General features: G+C 33.7%; 3 protein-coding genes across 4 annotated transcripts; 2 read left to right on the top strand and 1 right to left on the bottom strand.

The window, feature by feature from the left end:
* The first annotated feature begins 1893 nt into the window (after nt 1–1893).
* On the top strand, nt 1894–4351 carry LOC110415032 (putative L-type lectin-domain containing receptor kinase S.5). 2 transcript variants are annotated; one of them, XM_021426504.1, is made up of 2 exons: nt 1894–2149; nt 2257–4351. In XM_021426504.1, exon 2 carries the CDS (start codon nt 2314–2316, stop codon nt 4126–4128), a length of 1815 nt encoding a protein of 604 aa, XP_021282179.1. In that variant the 5' UTR covers nt 1894–2149; nt 2257–2313; the 3' UTR covers nt 4129–4351. The 2 variants fall into 2 exon arrangements, with proteins under 2 accessions (XP_021282179.1, XP_021282178.1); XM_021426503.1 differs by having other exon boundaries at nt 1894–2166.
* Nucleotides 4352–4777: 426 nt separating this feature from the next.
* LOC110415927 (Cation efflux family protein) lies at nt 4778–10473 on the bottom strand. Its single transcript, XM_021427709.2, has 10 exons — nt 9670–10473; nt 8896–9004; nt 8358–8397; nt 6971–7047; nt 6760–6848; nt 5921–5990; nt 5789–5827; nt 5493–5643; nt 5307–5396; nt 4778–5210 (listed from the first exon to the last, which is right to left on the bottom strand). The coding sequence occupies exons 1-10, from the start codon at nt 10112–10114 to the stop codon at nt 5109–5111; spliced, it is 1212 nt and encodes a 403-aa protein (XP_021283384.1). The 5' UTR covers nt 10115–10473; the 3' UTR covers nt 4778–5108.
* A 4083-nt stretch (nt 10474–14556) lies between these two features.
* Nucleotides 14557–17319, top strand: LOC110415076 (lumazine-binding family protein). The gene is made up of 2 exons (XM_021426564.2): nt 14557–15697; nt 16972–17319. Exon 1 carries the CDS (start codon nt 14839–14841, stop codon nt 15676–15678), a length of 840 nt encoding a protein of 279 aa, XP_021282239.1. The 5' UTR covers nt 14557–14838; the 3' UTR covers nt 15679–15697; nt 16972–17319.
* The last annotated feature ends 1804 nt before the right edge of the window (nt 17320–19123 follow it).

The following is a 19123-nucleotide window of genomic DNA, read 5'->3' as shown; positions in this document are numbered from 1 at the left end:
AGTAGAGCACGTGGATCCAATGAAAAACAACACGAGCTAATAATATATATTGGAATTTAATTTTTTAAATGTAACATCATATGCAAATATTATTTGGTCAAATACTTGGTACTAATAATGGGGTAGTTTGGGATGGCATTGACCATCTTTTGCTTCTGAATACCCAAACTTGACCTGATCTATCATTGGACAACAATTAAAAATTTATGAAGCAAGTAAATTAATTAATAACGTATTTGTTAACAATAATCATCGTTTATTTAGTCCACAAGTGTTTCAAAGGACAGTAGTTTAATTTTATATTTTAAGATCTCTTGTCCCTTTGACAGTAGCCTGGCCAACGACCCATCAATTTGATCACTTTCTGATCGTATTTACGTACACAGCACAAGTCAGCTGTACCGAACGCGCAAGCTCAAATCGGGACGTCCGTGTAGAGTCGCTTTCAACTTTCTACCTTCTATCAAATCGTTTGGCATCTTTTGTGTTCGTACAAAACTTTCCTATTTATGGTATAAAAAATTATTATTTTCTAAATGAATCATATAATTTTTAAAATTTTCAAATGAATTTATATATGATAATTATTTAGTCATTTAATAATTATGTTATTTTTTTTAATTATAACTTACTTACACATGTAACAAGTACGTCCACCTACACAGGTTAGTTGAAGAGGAGAAGGAAGACTATTTTTTCCTTATCAATTAAGGTTCGATCTTTGTAAAGAGAATTTTGAAAGTAAAATCCTGAATACATTGAAGTGGTGTAGAATTTAAAATTATAAATGAAAAAAACAATTCTCTAAATTTAATTCGTAAATTTTACATTGAGTGTTCCTAAATCAAGAAGCTTTTTTTATAATAAAAAATAAAAATTCCTGCTTGGAATAGTAAACCGTCTATGTTTATCTTTTGAATATTTAGGTGCTATAATCTGAAAATGTCATTATCAATGAAGTTTCTCTGCTGATTCTAATATTTTCTATAAAGAGAATACAGTAGTGTAAGTAATTTAATTGTAGCATCCCATACTGAGGAGGCAAAAAGCAGGGATTCTTGGCTGTCCAGCACTCAATATGGAAGTAAAAGCAAATGAATGATTGGATACTTGGACTTTGTCAATGGAGTGAAACTTGGAAAAATCCTCTAGTTAGGCAGCAAAGAGGAAAGAGACATGCGAACTAGCCAATTCAACTATGGTTGAATGTATCCCAATTTAATATTAATGGCTGGCTTGAATGACTATTTTAGTTTGAATTTGGAGAATTTTAATTAGACATAATATTCAAAAAGAATTTTTAAATTATTTTAAAAAATTTAAATAAATTTTTATATTTTTATTATATTCAAATAAATTTTTATATTTTTATTTTGAGTTAAATTAATTTTTAAATTTTTATTTTAAATCAAATAAATATTCGTAAGTAATGAGTAATTTAATTAAAATATTATTTATTATTTTATATTTCGTTGAACTAATGTGATATGTTAAAAAATTAATATTGATAATGATATGAGATATTAATATATTATAATTGACGATGATATCATATGTTAATTTAATATAATAAATAATATGATATTTTTTATATTTTACATTAATATCATATCAAGTGTGGATATAGAATGATAAATAATATTTTAGTTAAATGATAATTAATCAATCATTAATTATAAAAATTTATTTATTTTAAAATAAAAATATAAAAATTTAATTAAATATAATAAAAAATAAAATTTTATTTAAAATTTTTTTAAATAATTTAAAAACTTATTTGAGCATTATATCATTTAACTTTTAAGAGGATGGTGGGATTTCAAGCCCATTTAAGGTGTCTTATGTTTACACCTAAAATTAATTTAAAGCTTTTTTTTTTTCTTGAAGATTAAGTCTTTGCTTGTCCAATTTAGCGTTCAGAGACGATTACCAAGTGGCTTTCTGATTCAAGTCTCAACCTTCACCAAAAGTTACATTAAGTTTCGACGAAGATTCTTTCGTCTATGAACAACTTCATCTCTCAGAGTGACCAAAATATCGCCAGTCATAATACAAAATCCTCCATTATTCTTCACTGCCTCAAACTTATTTTGCCAGGCATCAAGAGAATCTCGTTAAATCAACCCTGTTCTTTCCTTATTCAATTGCAGTATGGCTACTTCGCCGGTATTCAAGCTTTTATTAGTTTTAATTGCCCTCTTTGGGGCTACTTGCACTAATGTTCATTGCTTCTATTTTAACTTTCCGGACTTCCAGGATGAAGACAGAAAAGATCTCGATCTGAGTGAGAATTCCACTATATTCAGAGATGCGATGCAAGTTACACCTGACCTTAATGGAGACATTACAAATACACCTGGAAGGGCCTACTATGGAAAGAAGTTCAGGCTCTGGAGCAAAAAGAAAGGAATAGCATCTTTCAATTCAACGTTTGTGATTAATATCAGCAACAAAGACTCACCAGATGTTGGGGAAGGTTTGGCTTTTGTGCTAGCTGCAGATAAGAGTGTTCCGGAGAAGAGCTATGGGCAATGGCTCGGAATGGTCAACGCAAGCACAAATGGGACCTCTCAAGCCAGGATAGTCGGCGTGGAGTTTGACACAAGGAAGAGCTATGAGGAAGATCTTGATGATAATCACGTAGGCTTGGATATCAATAGTTGTTACTCAATCTTACAACAGTCGTTGAGTAGCTATAATATTAACCTTTCGGTAGGTGTGGATGTGCGGGTAGTTGTTCAATATGATGGCAAAAACTTCACTGTTTTTCTTTCCAAAGGAAATGAAACGGTGAACGCAACGAGTCCTGCATTTTCAGTGCCTCTTGACCTCTCAGCATATCTCCCGGAAAGTGTTTATGTGGGATTCTCAGCTTCGACTGGCAATTTCACACAACTGAATTGTGTAAGAGCTTGGGAATTCCGGGGTTTAGATGTTGATGAGGATTCAAATTTGTTGTGGGTTTGGATTGCTATTCCAGTTCTTGCTCTGGCTTTAGTTAGTGGGCTTGCTTTTTACCTGTACTGGAGTCGGAAATCCAAAAAGGATGATCTGGAAGGGGCATATCCAAATATAGAAGATCATATTAAGAGCTCCACTGCGCCGAGAAGGTTCCGGTTGAAGGAACTAAAACGAGCAACAGGCAATTTTAATCACAAGAACAAGCTTGGAAAAGGTGGATTCGGGACGGTCTATAAGGGAGTTTGGAAAGAAAAGGAGATAGCTGTCAAAAGAGTCTCCAAAAAATCAAACCAAGGAAGTCAAGAGTTCATAGCCGAGGTCACAACAATCGGCAACCTCAACCACAAAAATCTTGTGAAGCTGATCGGATGGTGCTACGAAAACCGTGAGCTCCTTCTTGTTTATGAATACATGCCAAACGGAAGCCTCGATAAATTCATATTCTATGATAAGAAAGCAGCAATAGAGGAATCAAATCAACCAACACTCAGCTGGGAAACTAGGCTCATCATAATAAAAGGAGTCGCGGAGGCACTAGACTATCTTCATAATGGCTGTGAGAAGAGAGTGCTTCACCGGGACATAAAATCTAGCAACATAATGCTGGATTCAGAGTTCAATGCTAGGTTGGGGGATTTCGGATTGGCAAGAACCATTCAACGAAGAGAAAAGACACACCACTCAACAATAGAAATTGCAGGCACACCAGGTTACATGGCCCCGGAAACTTTTCTTATTAGCAGGGCAACAGTAGAGACCGATGTTTATTCATACGGTGTTCTTCTCCTGGAAGTTGTCTGTGGAAGAAAGCCTGGTAATCAAAGTGAGCTGAATAATTATAACAACAGCATTGTGAATTGGCTATGGGAATTTTACAGGAGAGGAAGGATTACTGATGCGGTGGATTCCAAGTTGGACGGAGACTTTGGGGACAAAGAAGTGGAGTCTGCACTTATCTTGGGTTTAGCCTGTTGCCATCCGAACCCACATTACAGGCCTTCTATGAGAACTGTTTTGGCGGTTCTTACAGGGGAAGCGGATCCACCTCAGGTTCCACATGAAAGGCCTCCATTTGTATGGCCAGCAATGCCCCCAGTTTTCAGCCAGTCAGATTACTCTCTCACAGGAAGCCAGTTCCGTACATCTTCTGATCTCAGCGGGAGATGAGCCATGTGAGCTGAAGATCAGTTTGATTCTTTTCTGCGTTGCTGCTCAACTGCAATTCTACAACTCGTCTTTTTGTCGATGGAGGAGTAATTCGTGTCAATATCTTATCAAATGTTATATTAGTGCAAAATATGTCTCCTTGTATTGATTTTCCTAAATGATGAAAACCAAAGTGTAATTTGTGTTACCAATTTGATTATAATATTGTTTTATTCTTTGTGAACTGTTTGGTCAGTTCATTGAAAAATGGTTCGCTCTCGCTTCTATTGCATCGAAAGACGAAAATTATTATTTATTATTAATTACAAAGCCATTAAGAAAATTCCCCCTGCTTAAAGGTGCCATGAAATAAACCCTTATCAGATTTAAAACAAATCATTCTTTGTTTTTTTTCCCACCTTTTAAAGACTTTAAAATGCAATCCAGTTACATTACATGTTACAACTTGTTAACTTAAAAGTAGAATATTAATCTCCTATCACCTTTTTGTTTTTTTTTTAATTTGCTTTGTTATTTATTATAATCTACGTATTCTGTCAATTATAATTTCTATCTAGTATCTTTCCTTGTTTTGTTAAATTATTTTAATGATTGCATGCCAAATTCAAATTATTGAGCTATTTAAAATTTATTACACAATTTCCGAGGCTTTTGTAAATTACCCAACATTAAAAATTCTATAAATGCTAAAGAATTTAATCAGGAAACAAATGGGAAATTAATGATGCTAAGAACAACAGTAAACCAAAATATAGAATGAATATGAAAAAACATGGAGCACATGAAAGCCCACTACATTTGTTAATAAGAAAAATAATATAAATTCCTAGAAAATATTATTCTCTGAATGGTCATTTGACCCAAGAAGCAGATTCAAAAATCCTGAATTCCTAGTGTCTCCATTTAGGATGTAATAGTGACTCCAAGCACCAATCTCATAAAATCAAAGGATAATATAGGAAGAAAAAAAAGCAGGAGGTTCATAGGTAATCAGTTTGCACTGTTAAATCATGTATTCCCAATTCATGGTACAAACTATGCACGTGCTCCAGTATTGGGCGATCATCCATCTCTTTCTTCACCTGCTCAAGTGTCAACCACAAATGCAACATTAACATGCAGCAATAATTTGTTGCCTTCAGAATAGCAGATGAGATGAAAATATTACGGTAGAATACCTGAAGTGAAATGGATCCAACGACATGACCAGGCACTAGTTCCCAAAACCGAGCTTGAGAAACTTCTCCAACATCTTCATGAGAAGTAATCTAAACGATATAGAAAATAAAATTATAATTCACAAAAGAAAGATGTATAAAGTTGACAAAAATTTTGCATACAATATCAGTGGCAAAGGTAAACACCTGCCGCCAGCATTTGCTCAAAGCTGAAGATGGAATATTAGGTGGTGCCGTCTGAAGCAATACACCAGCAGTAGCTTTAAACAGAGGCAAGACAAGCATGAAGACTGCACCCGAAACTAATCCCAAACACAAAACTTCAGCATTATTAACCCTGCAAGAAGGGAACAACAATTACAAAACAAAATGGAGAAAAAAGGAGGAAAAGGCCAAGTTTTTGTTGGAAGAAGGAGCAGGAGAGTTGACGTTTGGCTTGTTTATTCAGTAGCAGTTAATTTAAAATTGAAGCGAGAAATTACCCAAGAGACAGAAACCAGGATGCCAATATCAAACCTGCACTGAGAGAAAACATATGCACAGCAGCATAAGACAGAAGTAAACGATGAAAGAAGGAGCAGTCATCCATAGATACAGAGGAGCACATGTCTCACCTGCGAATGGAATCTGCAAGAACATGCAAGCAAACTGAGTGGTAATTCATATCTTCAGGTTTCCTGTATACTGCAAGAAAAATATTCATGTAAGAATAATGCATGATCCCAAGCTCATGTTCAAAATTATGTCAATCATAACCTTATGAAGCTCTAGGCTGTTATAATGCACCTAGACATATCAAGATAACATAGCTAAATTGCCATGATTCAAACATAACATAGCTTCATCATTGGCACAATTTCACAGACCACAGGAACGTAGAATACAAATGATCAAATACTACCATTTAAAAAAAAAAAGGCATCATCATCATCCAGGTAAGCTAAAAGACCACCTAGACATATCAAGCATCTATTGCCACAATATGTAAGCCACAATATTAGCTAGGGGAATAAATGAATGAATGAATAAGATAGTACAAACACAGGCAGTTAGAAACAGAAGCTACCATCACAAACCGGCATTTTTTTATATTAATATATAGTTCATAAATTTATATCAAATATATAAACCGCTTATCACCAGCTGAGGTCACCAGTCTACACATTCTTCAACTCCAAAACAAATAGCCCTTTGTGCAATCCCCTTACTCAAAAGCGTAAAACCACTAGCCTCATCATGGATGGTTTTTCTAAAGTTATCACTTAAAATATATTTTAAAAGCAATTAGATATTATTAGATCAATCTTTTTAAACTAAAACCAGAAGGGAATGGACCCCTATGACTTATGTTCTTGGGTCCATCCTTGAACCTCACAACTGCATAAGCATTCTCAATTCATTTTAATTTGAAATATAACATCTCAAAAATCAATAGCCAGAGCATCTGACTTACCAAGATTGATTCGAGCATAATTTCTAAAGAACCAAACGCCAATAAGATTCACCAATAGATTTGTCACCGCCGAAACAATCAAATAATGCCTATAAGCAACAAAAAATTAGTAAATATGTTCAATTATGTTCTACGGCGTACTAATAAATTAGATTAAATAACAGACAACTTATTGACTACTGTACTACCAGTCAAAGCCAAGATGACTTACTTGTGCTCTGATTCATCTTGGATGAAAGCATGAAGTGCTTCCACAGCTAAGGAGAATGACATGAACAATAGAAACAGCTGTCTAAACAAGCAGCAGAATGAAGAATATCAAGATGTTAACCCATCTTATGTACTTATAATAAAATTGCTGAAATATTTCAAAGAACTAGAAGTACATGCAGAGCATAAGAGAACACAAAACGCAAATACATTATGAGATCTGCATACACTTGATAGCAGATAAACAAAACAAAGCCAGCCAGCAATTACTTATAAAGACATAATTAGCATTCTTACAATTTCTTTCATCAATTTTTTATTTCCTTATCATTAAAAACAAAAAGCAAGCCAACAATTACTTTTTAAGACAAAATTGGCAACCCTTACAAATTCTTTCAAGGATTTTCTATTCCCTTATCATCATAGTCAATGAACAGTTGGCACCAATCAGTAGAACTAAACCCCCAGATCGAGGAAAGTCTATACACTTTCAAATAGCAAATTATTACAGTTAACTTCTACACAACCACAAAATACATCTAAAGCCAAAGAGAGGAAAAAAGAAAATAGTGCTGTAACATACATATATACATACATACATACATATATATCCAATTTATTCTTTTCATTTTTATTTTCATTAAATATATTATTTCCTATACATTTTTTTATTATGAGTTATCATTACATGTAGTTTTCCAATTTTGCACATATTGATTCTTAATATTACATAATTTATTCTTTTTTATTTTTTCACTCTGTATTGAAGGTAGTTAAATGTATTGAGCACAAAAAGCATTATTAAAAGCATTGATTGACATAAAACTTTGTACTACACTAACAATTTTGCAACATTTTGCAAAAAATTGACCTATTTCACATTTCATTGATAAATACAAAAACATTAGTATCATTTTTGACTAAAAAGATAACAATTTTTCTATATATTTTCATGATATATTCATCCAATGTGATTCACATGCAAATTGTTCGTCTAGCAGGAGCTACTTCTTGGGCATTCTGCAAGGACCATATTTTATATCTACAGGCATTTTAAACTGTGAAGCTTTGAGTAAATACAGTACATTTCATCTAGCTTTTATATGGATTATCTAAAATAAAAGCAACAAATTTCTAATCCTACTAGCATTACAAACTTCGAAATTTAAATGCCAAAAAAATCCATCAGAAGTCTCTTTCAACATGACTAACTCTAGTATGTTCAGCAGCTGAACTTTAAGGGACAATTTTTCTCATCCTTGTCCTCAGTTCATTGTACTTCAAACTTCATTAAAATGAAATTATAACATGAGCATTGGCCAAATTGAGAGACTACAACTGAAACAAGAAATTTTGACAGAAAGAATGTTAAAAATACATATACTTACAGCATTGGTGAAAGCAGACAATACTTCAACTCTTTGGTACCTGATGATGAAAAAATTACAACTATTAGGGCTCAATCATGCACAACAATACATCTAGTTTCCAAAAAATAACTTCAAAAAGAAAAAATTTCTTTGTCATTGCACAATTGATTTGGGGAAGAGAGGATCTGCAATTGAGACCTCCTTTTTGGAGGAGAGATAATGGCTACCAATTAAACTATGCCTTTTGCCACAAAATAACTGAGGGTACAAAGGAAAACAATAGCACAACTGTAAAACAGCAAATGAATCTGCAGGGCGGGTGCATATGCATGCGTGTTTAAGTGTATTTATTTAAGGTTATCATGTTCTAGATAAAATAAATAAACTCAAGCGGAGGCAAAATTTCATGTAAATATTTGGCAAATAATTAAGGTTAAACTAGTACCAAAAAAAGTAAAGACTGACTGGAAAAAAATTAATCAACTCGGCACTCCAAGTAATAACAACAAAATTATACCAACTTTATCTCATGCACGTAATTGTTGTATGATCTCACCCGTAAGTATAAACATGATCGGGCTTTCTTCGAGAAGTAGCCATTGCAAACAATGAAAATGTCAAGAGCCCACAGCCAAACGTCAAATGAAATGCATCAGATACCAAACCTGAAAAGACCAGCACAGCAACATAATATAAAACAGAGTAAATTTTAACTATAAAAACAGAAATCCTAAACTAAAAGCAAGAAGGAATTTAATTTAACCCATGGTGATATTCTCAAGTGACCCTTTCCCTTTCATCTAATAAGTTAAAATGATGTCAAAATTCAAAGCTGTATAAATTGTTAAAAAAAAATTTGACCATTGATAAATAGGGTTACAAATTGTCAGTAATACCACTGCAAATATGAGCAATAAGCATACACTCAATCACAAAATTTAAAATAAAACAAAAACTTGAATCAAAGTAATGGCCTAGTTCAATTGCAAAAATATCAGAACTACAAACAACAATCATAACTGACAATGATAAAAGCAGATAATTTGCAAGCAGCTTGTGTTATTACATACAAAAGAGCAAGTCAACTTTATAAACTAGTTTTGATATATTCACATATATTTACAAAAATTCCACCAAAATTCTTTCAAACATATACGTCCAGATATGATTCTCTCCTCAATCCTATACAAACAAATACCGAAGTTAATTACTAATTGCTAAAACTACAATCATCGCCATAATAATAACAATAATAATTTTTTTAAAAAAAGGCTAAGCAGATTAATGCATGAAATTCGAAAACCAAACATAAAATAGATTAGAGACTTACCAATACGGCCCGTAAAGAGCCCAATCGCGAACTCAGCAGTAGAATACGCCACATTAAGTGAAATCATGATCAGCAACCTCTTCATTTGCCGGTTACCGGTTCTTATAACCCGAAAAATCCACAAAAACGAACCCAAAACCGAAAATTTCTCCGGCACCGCCGATCTTTTAGCTTCCAAAAGCCCTTCTTTTACTTCGTCAAAAGAGTAAAACCCTGGGGGTATATCGATGCTTGAAGCAGTCCTCGATAGAAAAGGCTTCATTGAATCGTTGGAGAAGTTCGAAATCCTCGGCGTCTGAGGATCTTTCTGCGATTGGTGAAACGAGGACTGCCGCGAAAACGCGTAACGCCGATCGCTTGCGTTGGTGAATCCGAAATCGGCGTTCCATGGATGAGGTGAATCGGGCTCTTGAGAGTAGTATTTGAATGATTTCTCTCTCTCCATAATTAAAAAAACACAAAAACAAACTATATTTTTGCTTCAAAAACCCTGATTAATTGACGATGGATCTTTAAATGAGAAGAAATTAGGCGCCATTGGATTTTAAATTACATATTACAATGCGAAATTTGAATGATCTAAAAACGGAAATAAGAAAAAAGAAAGGATTTTTTTTTTTGTTAAAACGGAGTTTTCTCCCTTTAATTGGGAATTTGAGATTTTAAAAGCATGGAAAATTTTGGGCAATTGAGGTTTTAGTGATTGTACAAAAATGAAAGGAAAAAGCCCCTGTTTTTGTTCAAAAGAAGACTTGGGGGCTTACGAGTCGCGAGACGGCCGGTCAAGTAAACGGAGGAGGGAGTTTTTAATAGCGTGTAACCATACCTGGGGCTGGAGTACCTAACCCGAGTTTATGTAGGTCCTAGGTTTTAGTGTTGGGACTTGGGACCACTAGAGGGTTTTAGTGACGGATTAATTTATTATTGAAAGGTCCTAGTGTTAAGCCAATGTGTTTTTATTGCCAAAGTGAATGAACTAACCAATTAAATTAATCCGTCTTTGGTAAAGTAACTATCCTTACTTATTTACTAGTTTCTAATCTAATTCACTGGAGGTTTGTGATAAGAAAATTCAAATAACTTAAGGAAGATATTAAAAGACTAATGAGTACGTTAATAGTAATAAATAGTGTTTATGACATATTTAATTGCTCATGAAATTAGTACGAACAGTACATAACATATAATTAGGAGTTTGGTGGTGTTTGATGATAAAGTGCACGTATCATCTTGCTCGTGAGAGCTAGGTTTAAATTATTCATTTGCCATAAAAAGCTTACCGAAAGAAAAGGAGATTTAAACCTTAACTTTTATTCTTATCAAGAAAATCAACTCGTATATTTACTTTGATTGTTGCCTGTTCTCTTATTGTTGTTACTAAGTGATATTAATTTTAATTAAAGATGTATTTTTTTATACATATGATTTTGAACTTTATATAAAAAATATCTCTTTTTCATCTCATAAACTCCTACTTTTCTTTTTAAAAAACTTTTAAATTAAAATATTAAGTTCTAACCAGAAAGCCATTTTTCTTAATTAATTAAAAGGATACATTAAACACAATGTAATTATATTACTTAAAAAAAACACATTGTTAAAGGTGAATGCATAAAAAGGTTTGGGTCAATGCACTCAAATTTCTAGCTCAATGCCCAAGTCGAAATGGAGTAGGTTTGGTGGCAGATCTACATTTTGAAATAGTAAGAGCTCTCGTCTCTAAAAAAATTTTAAAATTTTATAATATATTTTTTATTTTTAAAAAATTTTATTTTTATAAATATTTAATTTTAATATAATTATTTTATAAATATTAATTTTACTTTCTAAATAAGAAATCTTGATTCCGTTATTGAAAGTAACCCCATCCGTACTGTCGAGAAAGTTTTCAACGGCACATGAGCATAAATATCAAGTGATCATATGTTGGCTCAATTAATCTTGTCGAACCTTTACCTCAAGAAATACAAAGGCTTCGGTGCTTGAAATGACAAGGTCTAGCGTCTGCCGTGGTAGCTACACGTGTTATTACATGAACTTTTATAAGTCCTCTTTAAGGTAGAACAGATCACGAAGTTCACGTTGATATAATTGATTAATGTTGATCTTAGCTCCCACCATGCGGATACGAACTTAAGTAAACTTCTTTATATTTATAACAAGAAATTCATGAGTTATTTCAAGATAAGAATACTTTAATTAAGCAACATTTAGTAATGATGGATCTAATTAACTTCTCTAATGAAGCAATTAGAGTAACCTTCGACAGATAAAGAGAACAACTCTCTTGTTTAATTAGAAGCTAATTACACAAGAAAGTAATACTACATTTAAAATGCAGGACACAAAAATTAAGTTCCCTTTAGCGTAAGGTAAAGGAAATGAGCCAAATTTTAGTGAGGCATGATGATAAACTGATTTCATACTTGATGAGGAAAGAATATTATATAGTAAGGATAATCTATCCTATTACGTATGGATGATTTTGTGAAAACTTTGATTCTGGAGTTAAGATAAAGTTTAATGAAGGAATAAGATTTAAATTTAGCACTTTATTTAATAGATACAATTTATTACTATTTTCTAACGGGTGCATTTCTATTATTTATTACTCATATTTCTTTTTTAATTTACTTTAAAATTAGTTAAAAATTAATTATACAAAAATTCTATAAAATATTTTAATTTTTGACAAATTTTCAATAAAATGAAAAGATACAATCATAAAATTATACTTATTTAAAGATAAATAATAACTTTTATTATTAATTGAAGTAAAGTGTATACCTTATGTCTCTTATCAATATAAACTTTCAAACTAACTAGTGTAGATTTTAGAGATTTTTAATTTTATTTTGTTAATGAAATAACAATATTTGATGAACTCGTAATGTATACAAATCATAGACAAATATAAACGTTTTTTATTTTGAGTATAGAAAAGTTTGGCATTTTGTTCTAATTCTATTCTTCTTAACTAATATATTTACTTAAGAAAAGGCATTACTTCTTAAGTGGACCGTCAAGAGGGAGTGTCGATGTCGAAGAACTCTCTCCAAAAACAAACGCTTATCCAGCCTTTCTTGACAATCAATCAAGGAAGAAAGTTAGGACTCGTGATCCTAATACTGATGATAACCAAAACAATGACCAGATGATTGTCCTTAATAATCCTTCTTTTAAGGAGGCTTTGCTTTGCTTAGAGCGGATGGTGAGGATATCTTCTGATGGGGAAAAGAATTTTGATCAGGACTCAAGCGGTGATAACGATATTGAGATGTCCTGCAATATTGATGGTTCTAAATTGGATTGATTAAAGGGGTTCCTTCAATTACAATTTTTGATCGAAAGCTACGAGAACTAGTAAAACGGTGGCGGAACTCGATTATTGTGAGGCTTCTTGGTTGTCCAATCTCATATAAGTTATTATGTGAGAAAAAAATGCCTTGTTATGGAAGCCTAAAGGGAGGTACAGTATTGTGGATCTTGATGAGAATAGTTGTTTGGTTGAATTTGTGGAAAAGGATGATTATCTGAAGGCACTACTATGGGTGATTTTACGGCATTATTTGATAGTCAATCCATGGACACCATCGTTTTCCAGGGATAAACAGGATCTCATTACAATAGCGGCATAGGTAAGATTTTCGGATATGCCATTACATTTGTACCACAAGTCGATTTTAAGAAAAATTGCCTCCTTGCTTGGACGCTTATCAAAAATCAATTATAATACAAATTTTTTATGAGATTCGATATTCTATTTACGTTTATATTACATGTTATGATACATACAATTACGTAAAAAAAATTCAATAACAATCATTAACATAGTATGCCGAATTCTAACATTGAAGGAATTAATGGTGTTTGGAATTTAATTTGCAAATGGCATGCCCCCGAACAGATTCACACTTTTCTTTTCCTTTATCTTCATAATAAATTTTTTGGGAATAAGAAAGAGTGCGAAGGAAAGTTTCTAATGACCCTACATCCCCACTATCTGGAGTAGAAGAAGAATCGATATTGCATAAAATAAGAGTCTGTCCCTTAGCTAATGCATTGTGCTTTAGACTCCTCCCATAGAATCCACAAGGTATATTTCATACTATTTCTTTATTAGAATGGATATCTTTTAACTTAAATATAAGCAAAGTTATGGTTAAAGGGATTCCATGGAATATGGTGTTTGGTATCTCATGTTGGTTCCTTTGGAAATGGAGGAATTCATTCATATTGGAGAATAAAATTCTTCCTACAGGGGGCCACTTGAATTTAATTCAAAAGCTGGGTATGGGATACACATTCAGCTGGAATAAATTTTTTGTAGGAAGGGAGTTCAGATGCAGTAGCCAAGGTGGAATGTTCGATAGGATGGTTACTACCTACTGCGAGTTATATTGCTCTAAATGTTGATGGTGCTTTTGGACATTCTTTGGACAAGGCAGTAGTAGGAGGTGCATTACGATGCACAAAATGAATGGAAGGAAGGTTTCTCACTCAAATTAGATAAATGCTCAGCTTATAGAGCAGAGCTTTGGGGTGTTTACAAAGGTTTAAGTTTGGCATGGGACTTGGGTTACAAGAAAATTGATTTACAAGTTGACAACAAGATGGTAGTCCAAGCTATTAATACTACATCAACTCACCCTTGTCCTAATTCAGACTTGATTCAGGCAATCCGTAGTCTTGTTCAACGACAATGGTAGGTGGTTACACAATATGGCTAACAAAGATTTCACAGCAAAAGAAAGATTTATTGTCTATAATAATCCTCTTTTAAATATTAGAGACTTACTATTATATGATGTAAGGACACTTTGTTTTCCGTGATTAATAAGAATATAAACTGATCTGTTTTCTAAAAAAAATTCTTCTTCTTTGCATTAAAATTATATATATTTTATTATTCAAAATCCAAAATCCAAAATCCAATCATCTTTATTCACAAGAAAAAAAAATCAAATCATTTTTCATTGGATATTTTAATGCAAAATAGGCAATCCGGGTTTTGTCCCGTAGACTGAGATCAATCTGTGAAAACAGCTCCGACAGGGGTTTAAGGTTTTGACCACTTTGGAATCCATACGAAGTGAACCCGCTTTTACTTTTCTTTTCTTGTTTCTTGACAAACAAAAAGAGCAGAGAAGCAAACAAGAGGCGAAAAATATGGCGCTTTCCACATCTATGAATTCCTTCTCCAAAATCCCCAAAGCCGCTCCTAAAAACCCAATAATCTTCAACCTTCTCAAAACTCCATCATTGAAACCCCACCTCAAACTCAACCCCATTTCAAAACCCTCTTTTCTTTCGCTTTTCTATCAGCCGTCCAATTTCAGACCCAAAACTCAATGTTGTGGAAGCACCACGATCCGCTCCCTCTTCACCGGCATCGTCGAAGAAATGGGTGAAATCAAGCAACTGGGTATGGCCGATCATGGCGGATTCGATCTCAAAATACACGCCAAAACCGTAATGGAAGATGTCAAGCTTGGTGACAGCATTGCCGTTAACGGAACTTGCCTAACAGTAACGGATTTCGATACTCGTTTGGGAGAATTCATGGTTGGGTTGGCCCCTGAAACCCTGAGGAAAACTTCATTGAGTGAATTGGAACCCGGGTCATTGGTGAATTTGGAGCGGGCTATCCAGCCCACGGGCCGGATGGGGGGCCATTTCGTGCAGGGACATGTCGATGGGACGGGGGAGATCGTGGGGAAAGAGGTGGAGGGGGACTCGTTGTGGATTAAGGTTAAGGTTGATAAGAGTTTGTTGAAATATGTGGTGCCCAAAGGGTTCATAGCTGTGGATGGAACTAGTTTGACTGTGGTGGCTGTGTTTGAAGAGGAACTTTGTTTCAATTTTATGTTAGTAGCTTATACTCAACAGAAAGTGGTGATTCCTTTGAAGAAAGTTGGGCAAAAGGTGAATTTGGAGGTGGATATTCTTGGCAAGTACGTGGAGAGGCTTCTCAGCAGTGGTTTTGTTGATTCCATTAAAGGTTCATGAAATGCAGAAAGTGACAAAGGTTTGGTTTTTCTGGGTTTAATGTATCCTTAGTTTTTGTTTTTAGTTTGTTGAGTCTGAGGAAATTTGATATTCAGTAGTTTCTACTATATTTAGGATTTGAAAGGAGCAGATTGAGTAATGATTCGTATGTTGTAGCAGAATCTATTGTGTTAGTGCAGTGATATAGCTGTAGTTGGAATGATTAGGTGAAGGACATCAGTGCCATAGCCCGTGAATCTGTTTTTGTTAGCTCTTGTGGACGGTGTCTATGGTTAAATGCCTGATTTCTGCATGCCTTATTGGATGGGCTTGACTGACTGATGGTAACTGGGGACAAAGAAGTGGGATAGTTGTTCTAAAGCTTTTGGGATGATAACCTTATTAATCCTGAAAGATTGTCTATATCAGTCAGACAGACAGACAGGCATTTTGTATCAGTTGCTATTCGTCCAATATATTTTCCATTGCAGCTGGAATTTAAGTGCTTCTGCTTGTCTTTTTTCTCCAGTTGTGTTATATGTGTGTGGACACCTAAGTGATGGAGCTGGGCTCTGTTAATAATAAGTCAGTTGGAGGCAGTCGCATTTGGCTTTACTTTGGTAGGGCTGAAGGAATTTTTTTTTTATTAATCTAATGGTTAGGTTTCATAACCATATTTACTATTTTGTACTCGACCCTTAGATTAGAATTTTTCTTTCCTATTCATCCTCTCTACCAAACAGAACCATAAAGTTTATTGAATATCCAATATTGCTTTCATGTCATGAATGGACCATATACTGCAATGATGTGCAGATTTGAGAAAAAAAAAAAAGAGCAAGAATTTCAATTTTAATCATCTGTACATAACTACATTAAGTGTCTGCAGTTGCCTTCAGTATAGTCATCTAATTTTTCTTGCTTCCATTTTGTATTTGAGGTTTGAGTTAGTTGACATTTTGGTGCACCACCTCCGGGAATAAACTGCCTAACTGAAACGAACGTCATGTTGCAATTTCTTCTTTTGATCTTTGACTGAAACATGATACAGTATGTCAATCTTGTAAAAACTCATGAGATCGAAATAGCTAGGCTAATAGGCTTTTGTCTGAAACTCCAGAAACGGTGTTGCATGTCAGATGTTTGCTTTTCTACTCTAATTATGCCCAACACATCAAAAGAGTAGTTTCTTCTTAAGTTGTTATTACCCACAGACGTTTGCCATGAGTTCTTGTTTGTGTTTTTGTATATGTGGACATTCTTTTTTAAGCTACCCTCTCAACCCAGATCTTGACACCCCTGTTCCCTTTTCAGGTGCTCCTGGCTCCCCCAACATCGGAAAGACATCGAGGGGTCCAAAGTCTGAAGTGTGTGCTAAAATTTTTTAAGATCCAGAGGCAAGAAGTTTCAAATATTTCATTTCAACAAAGGGTGCCTTTGGATGACCTAAATAACAAAAACTTCTTCATTCAAGGTCTTGAATTAAAGTCTATTTCTTTGATCAACATTCAAGTAAAGGTGCAGTGATCTTGCCACATGTTTACTTTACTTTTTCTTGGATGAACAAAAATGGAATACTGTTTTATTTTATGAAGGTGAAATGGACCAATATATATGAAGGTGTTAAAAATAAATTAAGATGTGCTTATTTTTTATCTTGTTTATGGGAATCTATTGTGATTGAGGTACATTAGATACTGTTTCTGATCTCTGTGACTTTCCCTCAATAATTTGGTTGGAAAAACTTAGAACAATAGTGAAGGGTGGATCAGCCATCCAAGTTTTGCAAAGACTCTGGGCTGTTCCAGTTGTTTCAGCCGATTGATATGGGCTTGAACTTGAACTAAATGGTCAGGCTTTTGACCTTGGGCTTAGCCTGACTTGCCTCAAAGGTAATATTATTTTTGTTTGAAAAGAAAAGGTAATATTATAATTATATATTACTGAATGGTACTTTCTCCATTACAAACTCAACGCTCTTTTTGCAAATGGTATAGAGTTCTAAATGTTGAGTATTTTCTTTTTATTTTACAAATTTTATTTTGAAGTGACATAAAAATTGGAGAGTTTTACTAAAAATTAGTATTTCAATAAAAGTAATTTTAAAAAAGTGAATATATTTTTGAAATATTTTAAAATAATGAGATGGATATTCAATTTGAAATAGAATATATTTTTACTTATATTTAATTTTAAAATTAAGGTAATGAATAGAGTTGGATTGAGTTAGGGCTTAGGTTTAGAAAAGTTGGTCTGATTGGTTCTGCTTGAAGTAAGTCACGAGCATCTCTAGTTGAGGGCATTAAAGAACATTTAATTAGTGTGTCTTAACTAGTGGACTTAAAGATAATAGACATTGGCCGAATCTTCTATGATGGGCTACAATGGATCAAAACAATTTTTTAGTGGAGTTCAATTCTTTCAGAATTCATCCAAAGTGAAAGAAACTTGGCATGGATTTGGTCACATCGACTCACCATTAATTTTGAAAGAAATCATTACTAAAAGCCACTCTTAATTGAGAAGCTGCTAAAACGACCTCTCTTCCAATGAGCTTTTACTCATTTTTGGTGGTTATTAAACAAGGAACATTACCTACAACAACTCTCCTTTGCCTATTTCCCAACAAATCTGCTCTTCGTCCTCAATCCATACCCCATCACCATTCTTTACTCTCAAAATTTGAAATTCAATTATTTCAATATGAACAGATTAATACTCATCCTAATATACCTTTTCTAATGGAAAATATGCCCCAATCTTCCGCAGGCGAAGCAAAAATCCAACTTCTCAACCTTCAGATTAGCTCAAGTACGCTCCTTCCTTTTTCCGTCGGTCCAGTAATTGCTTCCCTACATCCAAACTCACTCTAACCCTTAAGAACCCTCCAGGATCCTCAACCTATCTTCTGGCCAGTTGTTACTGCATTTTGCCTCGTTAACAAGTCTGATGGAACATTGAGGATCTGAATCCAGATGTGTATTCCTGCGACACAAATTTCACTTGCCATACATTCTGGTAGCCATTCTTTGAGAATCATACAACAACCCATTGCAGACCACGGCCCCTTATCTAAAGCCCTCCTTATTTTCTTCCCACAGGAGAAATAAATAGTTTAAATATTGATAACAGGAGCGTATGCCTAGTTAGGCCAAATCCAGAATCTCCTTCAAAGAAATAGTTAAAATATTGATCAAGGAAAATTGGAATCCTACACTTTGAGCAAAGATATCATACATCCAACTATAAAATTAAATGCTCGCATGCAAATTGAAATAAAAATTTAATTACAGATACAAAGCATTTCCCATTTACTATCAACACAAAATATAGCTTTTTCCATTTATTTTTTTTTTCCTTCAATAAAAATATCTAGCTATAGTCAGAAGTATATCCGAACAGACAAACAGGCAGGGAAAGAATCATCTTGATTGCCATTCAACTCATATTTATTCATAAAAGCAAC

The sequence above is a fragment of the Theobroma umbraticum genome, unplaced genomic scaffold, assembly GCF_002168275.2.
Source record: "Theobroma umbraticum cultivar Fairchild unplaced genomic scaffold, ASM216827v3 scaffold_147.0, whole genome shotgun sequence".
NCBI lineage: Eukaryota > Viridiplantae > Streptophyta > Magnoliopsida > Malvales > Malvaceae > Theobroma > Theobroma umbraticum.
This window is presented reverse-complemented; position numbering and strand designations above follow the sequence as displayed.

What these genes read in the sequence shown, in the direction of transcription:
- LOC110415927 (XM_021427709.2), bottom strand. Translation starts at nt 10,114, where the DNA reads ATGGAGAGAGAGAAATCATTCAAATACTACTCTCAAGAGCCCGATTCA. An exon ending in GATCATGTTTATACTTACGG is followed by an intron (nt 8,398 to 8,895) that starts GTGAGATCATAC and finishes TTTCATCATCAG; the next exon opens with GTACCAAAGAGTTGAAGTAT. An exon ending in CAAGATGAATCAGAGCACAA is followed by an intron (nt 6,849 to 6,970) that starts GTAAGTCATCTT and finishes TGTTGCTTATAG; the next exon opens with GCATTATTTGATTGTTTCGG.
- LOC110415076 (XM_021426564.2), top strand. Translation starts at nt 14,839, where the DNA reads ATGGCGCTTTCCACATCTATGAATTCCTTCTCCAAAATCCCCAAAGCC.